General features: G+C 38.5%; 1 protein-coding gene and 1 pseudogene across 9 annotated transcripts in view; one reads left to right on the top strand and one right to left on the bottom strand.

Annotated features, from left to right (window-relative positions):
• Positions 1–8,316, bottom strand: part of R3HDM1 (R3H domain containing 1) — a 127,711-nt gene that overhangs the window by 110,423 nt on the left and 8,972 nt on the right. For 6 of the 9 annotated variants that reach the window (XM_077747825.1, XM_077747831.1, XM_077747830.1 and 3 more), the window contains exons 3-4: positions 691–732; positions 140–229 (exon numbers count right to left, since the gene is read on the bottom strand). The exons of 2 other annotated variants lie outside the window; for them this stretch is intronic. In XM_077747825.1, coding sequence (XP_077603951.1) covers positions 140–229; positions 691–732 — 132 coding nt within the window. The remainder of the gene's footprint in view (positions 1–139; positions 230–690; positions 733–8,316) is intronic. One more of the 9 variants, XM_077747824.1, reaches the window with a different exon arrangement.
• LOC144218040 (peptidyl-prolyl cis-trans isomerase A pseudogene) lies at positions 3,983–4,474 on the top strand (annotated as a pseudogene).

Genomic DNA, 8,316 nt, shown 5'->3' on the forward strand with positions numbered 1-8,316 from the left:
CATAATGCACACACATGCATATACAACTTTTATTTAACCTTATGAAAAAATACTCTCTAGGAAACAGGTTATTGTACCATGCCTTTAAATAACAATTTTTTTGTTTTTTGGTTTTTTTCTTTTTGTTTTTTTTTTTTACCTGGTTCTCCTGTGATATCTCTGCTGTAGGGGGTGGTGGAGATTCTTCACACACTGCAAGGCTCCGAACTAGCTTTAACTTTGAGCTTGACTAAAGAAAAGTATTTAAAATTAACACTACATTTCACAAATCTAGGGCATATCCAAAAGCCCCCTAGAGTTTAAGTTTCTTTATAGTTTCTGCCATGTATAAAAGTAGGTGAAATGCGCAAGTTAAATATATCATTAAACACCACTAAAACCTTTTGTTAAGAGGGAAAACAAATATAGTTTTGAAAACTATAGCAATAGCAAGAATGGGACTAATTCCAATTTCAAAAACCAAAGAATGGTAAGAAAGCCATTTTCTCTATAGACAGAGAACCATTAAAGATATAAAAGCAATGCACAAAAGCGACTAGGCAAGACAAAAACCCCAAATAAAACAAAATAAGCTTTCTGCCCCAAACAAAATATGACAAAACTAAACTGAATGCAGCGCTGTATGAAAATAAGGATTCATCAAGCATGAAGGAAGGCCCTTGGCATGCCAGCACAAAATATTTACTATACCTTAGACCTTTTTCCTGTCTGTCCAAAGGACTGCAATGGCCGCTGAACACACAAGAAAGAGCTGTATTAAATTTCATACTGAAACAAAAATGTTTGTTGCTTAATTCATAATCCTAAACCACAGAGAAACTATCTGCACAAAGTATTGGAAATGAGGAAGTCAAAGTTGGTGTTAAGTAAAAAAGTACTGATTCCTCCCAGAATCACACTTAACAGAATATTCTCTAAAACCCTTCTGTGAGTATTTTGGTATTTTCTTTAAGTCAGCAAATGGCCAAAACTTCCATTTAACTGAGCTAAGTGAACTTATAAAGTAACTAGATCGTACTAAAATAAAATATACCTCTTAAGTATTTTGTAACATATTACACTTAGCAAAGTTTAGGACGGACACACACACACACACACACACACACACACACACGAGGGATTTTAAGTAACTGCTTAGAAAAGTTGCCAAACTTACTAAGAATGTTATAAATGCACACTGAGTCACTACTGAGTCTTTTTAACACTATAAAGAAGTACATCACCAGTTTATTAATGATGGAATACTATTTGCCTGGTCTAGGATAAGGCAAAGAAGTAGAAAGAAAAGAGGGCAATTACAATATGCATTTCATTCACCATGACTGTGAGATCGTGTGACCTGGACACCTGCTGGGGCAACCAGTTCTAGTTTGTGATACCAGGCTTTGGTTTGGGAAAGCAGCTGAAGTGCCTGTGAACTGAAGTCAGAGAGGTATTTGTTTTGGTTTGGTTTTTTTTTTAACTTTTTTTTTAATGTTTATTTTTGAGAGAAGGTGAGAGAGTACAAGAGAGTGCGGAAGGGGCAGAAAGAGAGGGAGACACCGAATCCAAAGCAGCTCCAGGCTCTGAGCTGTCACCAGAGCCCAAGAAGGGGCTCAAACCTGTGAGATCATGACCTGACCTGAAGTCTGATGTCCAACGGACTGAGCCACCCAATGGCCCCAGATAGGTTTTAAACACACTTTACTTCTTCCCACATCCTTCCAATCTATGTCTCAACTCCAACCCCCAACAGGTATCTATCATCCACACACACTGAAAACAGGAAGCTAGATTGGTTCCAAACATAAAACGGGTAAAAAAAAAAAAAAGTCCTTAATGCCTATGTTAGTATGTTTCACATATGAAAAAAAGAGCCAGTATCCCCTATAGTAATTGTTTATAGAGTTTTTATAGACTTATACATGTATTCACCAGCTCAGTTTTAATTCATAAGGAACCTTTGCTGACAATGAAGATAAGAAAAGAGGTAAAATTATCTCAATGTGACTTCATTTAATTAACATGTTCTGAATTCCTGCTTTTATACAAGACATTGCCAGGCACTGGGCTACAAAGATGAGTAAGACTGTTTCTGGTCTCAGGAAACTTAGAGTCCAAGTTCAGAATTACTAAACAGTCAAACGGAACCCAAGACCTTCAAACTACTACTTTGTGACAGACAAAATACTAAATAAAGATGGTCTCCCCATATTCCAATTCCCTATTTAATCAAACTCAAACTCATACTTAGACCTAGCTGCAAGGAACTAAGTTAAGCCAGCAAGTGGAATGATCTTGGAAGCAAATTGTTCCCCGAGTCTTCAGATTAGGGCCTAGACTGGCCAACACCTTTGATTATGGCTTTGTGAAACCCTAAACAAAGAACTTGGCTGAGCCCAACTTAGCTTTTAATCTACAGAACTATGAGTTGACAACTGGATGTTACTTTTAAGCTTCTAAATTTACAGTAATATGCTATGCTGCAAGAGAAAACTAATATACTACTACATAAGTAGATTATATAGTGCCAAAGGGCCATTATTCAATAAAAACTGGTTATACTTTCACTTCAAATAGCAAAGAACTGAAATTACATAATACATACACAACAAAGCAAAGAAAAACAAGTTCTGTTTATTAAAACAAATAGCCTTTGTTTTATATTTTGGTATCAATTTGACAGCCAGTATTGGCTTTAAACAGGAATTATTTTAAAAATGTATCCTATTATTTAAAAAATGCTTACTTTTTCCCCAATTTTTTTTTAATTAGGGAAAAATATACATAAAACTTACCATCTTAACAGTTAAGTGTACAAATCAGTAGTATTAAATACATTTACAATGTTGTGTAGCCATCACTACCAACCACATCCATAACTGTACATCTATTAAATAAAATTCCCATTCTCCTCTCCCCAGCCTCTGGCAACCACCATTCTACTTTCTGCCTTAATGATTCTGAATACGTTAAGTACCTCATAAAAGTGAAAGCACATAGTATTTGCTTTTTGTGACTGGATTATTTCACTTGGCATAATGACCTCAAGGTTTATATATGTTGTAGCATACTGCAGTATTTCTTTCCTTTCTAAGGCTGAGTAATATTCGATTTTATGTATATACCAAAATGTGCTTACTCACTCATTCATCTGTTGATGGATGCATGTGGGGTGATTCAATGTTTCAGTTATTGTGAATAATGCTGCTATGAACATGAATATACAAATATTTCTTCAAAATTCTTTTATTTTTTGGGGGGGTACTTAAAAGTGGGATTGATTACATGGTAATTCTATTTTTAATTTTCTGATTAACTGTTATACTGCTTTCTATTAGTGGCTATTCCATTTTAAATTCCTACCAAGACTGTACAAAGTTTTATTATTAAAAATTTTTTTTAACATTTATTCATTTTTCAGAGACAGAGTGCAAGTAGAGGAGGGTCAGAGAGAGAGGGAGACACAGAAACTGAAGCAGGCTCCCAGCTCTGAGCTGTCAGCACAGAGCCTGATGCAGGACCTGAACCCACAAACCGTGAGATCATGACCTGAGCCAAAGTTAGATGGTTACCCGAATGAGCCACCCAGGTGCCCCTACAAGGTTTTAATCCCTCCACCTCTTGCTAACACTTGCTTTCTGGTGTTTTATATCCACCCTAATGGGTATGAGGTAGTATCTCATTGTAGTTTTTATTTGCTTTTCCATAGTGATTAATGATGATATGTATCTTTTCATGTACTTCTTGGACATTCACAGATCTTTGAGGAAATGTGTATTTAAGTCTTTTGCCCATTTTTGAATAGGGCTGTTTCATACTTGTGTTTTTAGGAATTCTCTATATATTCTGTTTATTAATCACTTGTCAGAAACATGATTTATAATATTTTCTCCTAGTTTATGGGTTGCCTTTCTACTCTGTTGACAGTGTCCTGTAATGCGCAAATAAAAATTTTTTTTGGCAGACACTGCGGCCCTGGAATCACCTATGCCACCCAGCCATGGTCAACCCCACTGTGTTCTTTGACATCGCTATGGATGGTGAGCCCTTGGGCTGCATCTCCTTTGAACTGTTTGCAGACAAAGTCCCCAAAACAGCAGAGAACTTCTGTGCTCTTTCTTGGAAGAGAGAATTCAGTTACAAAGGTTCCTGCTTCCACAGGATTATCCCGAGATTTATGTGTCAGGGTGGTGACTTCACACGCCATAAATGCACTGGTGGCAAATCCATCTACAGGGAGAAGTTTGATGATGAGAATTTCATCCTGAAGAACACAGGTCTTGGCATCCTGTCCATGGCAAATGCTGGACCCAACATGAACGGTTCCCAGTTTTTCATCTGCACCACCAAGACTGATTGGGTGGACGGTAAGCACGTGGTGTTTGGCAAGGTGAAGGAGGGTATGAGCATCGTGGAGGCCATGGAGCACTTTGGGTCCAGGAATGGCAAGATGAGCAAGAAGATCACCATTGCTGACTGCAGACAAATCTGATACATTGGACTTATGTTTTATTGTAACTACTAGACCATTCCTTCTGTAGTTCAGGAGAGTGCTTTTCCACCCCCCTCTGCTCAGAATCCCCTAGAATCCCTGTGTTCTCACTGCAGTTCTGCAGTTTGTGTCCTCCTTAGCCCCCTCTAAGTTTAGCTGGATTGCAGAGTAGAGTTCATGATCATGAAATAAAAGCTAAACAACAACAGCAACAATTTTTTTTCATAAAGTTCAATTTGTCTTTTCTTCTGTTACCTGTGCCTTTGGTGTCATAGCCAAGAAATGATTGCCAAATCTAATGTCATAAAGCTTTTGTCCCAAGTAATCACCTTCCACCCTTTTAGAAATTTTGATTTGTAGTCCACTTGATATTCTGATTAGAGTAAGAGAAGTCAGAATTATGCTTTACAAACCCTGCATTGTTGCTACCTTGTGATATGGCTTTAAATGGATTGTATACAGAGAAAAAGTAACACTGGAATTAAGGCAAAAACTACATATGCAAACCAAGCACAGTACTCTTGACACAGCCCTTAGTAAATAGCTCTTTTGATTAGGTGATAATTGATACTGCTGCAAGCAGGTCAGTTATTGTTTTGAATGGCTTCATTCATTTAAAAAAATTCCTCCTACTGGCCCACAATAGTCAAAGGAAGTCTTTGCTAGTCTCCACTGGTGTCACTTGGAATCACTGTGCCTACAATATTCTGATATACCTAACTGAACATCTGTTTTATCTGTACAAGATTAATTTCTCCAGTGACCACGATCCTGATCAGGGTGGAGACATCTGTGTTAGTACATTTCATGGAATAGCAGTCTTTCAGTAAAAAAGCAAGGCAGTTCAGGGTACACTGCAAGACAGTCTTCAGACTGCTTTTTAACTCATGGCCAACACTGCTTAACAAATCTTGATTAGCCATCCTGGAATAAGCCTCCACGGTAGTTTTTAGCTGAGGGAAGATACTTATTGCAAGAATCATGTTAAAGCAAGATTCACATGTCCCTAGTCTCCCCAAACCTGTTTGACAAAGATGTGGAATATCTTCCTGAGCCAATTGGTAGTATGTATGCATATGAGCTTATTAGCATTTTATTTTCCCCTTCCAAAACCCATCCATCTTGAGGACACTCTGGCTATCTTCTCTGACTTTCATTTGCCAAGTCTCACTAATTAGGAAGCACACTCCACCCTTGGTCAGGAATGCCTCTTAGAGTGTTCTCATTTTTGCAAATATTGTAGCATTTACAAGACTCAACAAAAAGAGCTTGGGCTCATTGTAAAATGCACTGAAACAGATGCTGCTTTTAGGGTAGTTGGGGCAAAAATAAGCTTGGGGAAAATGACCAGAGAGTTATCACTGCTCTGGAAAACCACATGGATGTAGAAGGCTGGAGGTGAGTCTTGGTTATGCCACTGGCTCTCCAGGTGACCCTGGCAAATCATTTCCATGGGTGTAGGTATCTGGAAAATGAAAGGGGTGCTCAGATAAACTCTGGGAACTTTAGTTGTGACTCTTTGTGTTTTACGGATTTAACTCCAAAATGGTGAGTCACTACCATGAGCATCTCTTGTGAACTCAGGATCTTTTTTGGAAGAAATGTCAATGGGATTAACAGAGAGAACCTCTCTTCCAAGGCACTTCTTCCTCAGGTTCTTAAAGGATGATGGTGGTGAAGAATACCTCCACAAATGGCCATGATATTCAAATAGAAACCCATCCACCCTGAACCCAAACACACTCTGTCTGGGTCTGGCACCAGAAGACTACTAATACAGTCTTATCTAAGATCTCAGCATCCACTGTTTTCTTGAAAGTGTGATATTCTCTCTGGTAATACTGAACCAGGCCAGTGGCTTTCCTATCATTGTCTGTGGGGCCATGATCAGCGTACTGCTACTCTGGGCTATATGTGTTTCCACTGGAAACAACCAAGGTTCAGACAGTCTGGCTTCATTAATCATTTGGTTGGAGTAGCTTCCACAGTTTAATGGTTGTTTTCCTTTATTAGTGTTGTTGCTTTTGTCTTAGGCATCTTACAACCTCACTGTTCAAAGTATAGCCCAATACTGGCACCAGCTGGGAGGCTGCTGAGATGCAGAATTGTGGGGGTACCACCCCCACCTTCTTCAGTCTGTTTTGTGGCTTTGCAATATTCAACCTTTGACTTCCTTTAAGCTGTCAACTTTTAACAGGTCTGGCAGCTCCAGCTCCATGGCCCCTTCTTTCTTGGGTGTGCAGATTGCAGCAGGTATCCCTGGGAGCAGGGAATGTCTTGGGGGTGGGGCTGGAGATGAGAAAACCCCCTTGATGTCCTATCTAAGATATCATTGCCAAGTCCAATGATTTCTCCCTGTATTCTTCTAAGAGTTTCATAGTTTTGGCTCTTACATTTAGGTCTCTCACTGATTTTGTGTTAATTTTTATATATGGCATTAAGTAAAGCTCCAACTTCCTTCTTTGCATGTGGATATCCAGCTGTACCAGCACCATATGTTGAAAAGACTATCTTTCTCTATGGTATTGGCATGCTTTTCAAAAATCATTTGACTGGGGCACCTGGGTGGCTCAGTTGGTTGAGCGTCCAACTTCAGCTCAGGTCATGATCTAATGGTCTATGAGTCTTAGTTCCCCATTGGGCTCTGCACTGACACTGTGGAGCCTGCTTGGGATTCTCTCTGTTTGCCCCTCTCTTGCTTGCACATGCACTCCCCCTCTCTCAAATATTAAAAAAAAAATTTTAGAAAGTCATTTTACCACATATACAATGCAAGCATTTATTTCTGGGCTATATCATTCCATTGGTCTGGATGTTTGTCTTTATGCCAGTATCACAGTCTTGATTACTGTAGCTTTGATGTAAGTTTTGAAATGGGGATGTTAGGGTCCTCCAGTTTTGTTCTTTTTTCAAAACCATTTTGGTGGGTGTGTAGAGGAGTGAAATGAGTAAAGGGGATCAAGAAGTATAAAGTTCCAGTAATAAAATAAGTTACACAGATGTTTTGAACATGGGGAATATAATCAGTAATATTGTATTAACTCTGTATGGGGACAAATGGTAACTAGATTTACTGAGTTATACATTTCACAATGTATACAAAGACTGAATCACTACATTGTACACCAGAAGCTAATATACTGTATGCAATTAATCTTCAATTAAAAAAATTTGTTTTGGCTATTCTGGGTCCTGGGAGGTTCTCTACAAAATTTAGAATGGGTTATTCTATTTAGACAAAATATGTCATTTGGATTCTGGTAAGGATTACATCAATCTATAGATCACTTTGGTTATTAACATTTTTACAATATTAAACTTTTTTTAAAAAATATTTTTATTTATTTCTAGGAGAGAGAGAGAGAGAGAGAGAGAGAGACAGTGTGAGCAGGGGAGGGTCAGAGAGAGAGGGAGTCACCGACCGAAACAGGCTCCAGGCTCTGAGCTGGCAGTCAGCACAGAGCCCGACGCGGGGCTCGAACCCACGAACCGCGAGATCATGACCTAAGCGAAAGTCGGACGCTTAACCGACTAAGCCACCCAGGCGCCCCAACAATATTAAACTTCTGTTCATAAACATGGAATGTGTTTCCATTTAATTACGTCACCTTTAATTTCTTTAAGCAATGTGTTATAGTTTTCATCACACAAGTCTTTTACTTCCTTAATTAATTCCCAAGTATCTTATTCTTTTGATATTGTTGTAAATGGAATTGCTTTTGTAATTTCTTCAGATTATTCATTGTTAGTGTACAGAAATGTAACCCATTTGTGTGTGGGGGTTGATTTTGTATCCTGCTACTTTACTATATTCATTTCATAGTTTTAATAGTTTTCTTGGG

This window comes from Crocuta crocuta, unplaced genomic scaffold (genome assembly GCF_008692635.1).
Source record: "Crocuta crocuta isolate KB4526 unplaced genomic scaffold, BGI_CrCroc_1.0 scaffold427, whole genome shotgun sequence".
NCBI lineage: Eukaryota > Metazoa > Chordata > Mammalia > Carnivora > Hyaenidae > Crocuta > Crocuta crocuta.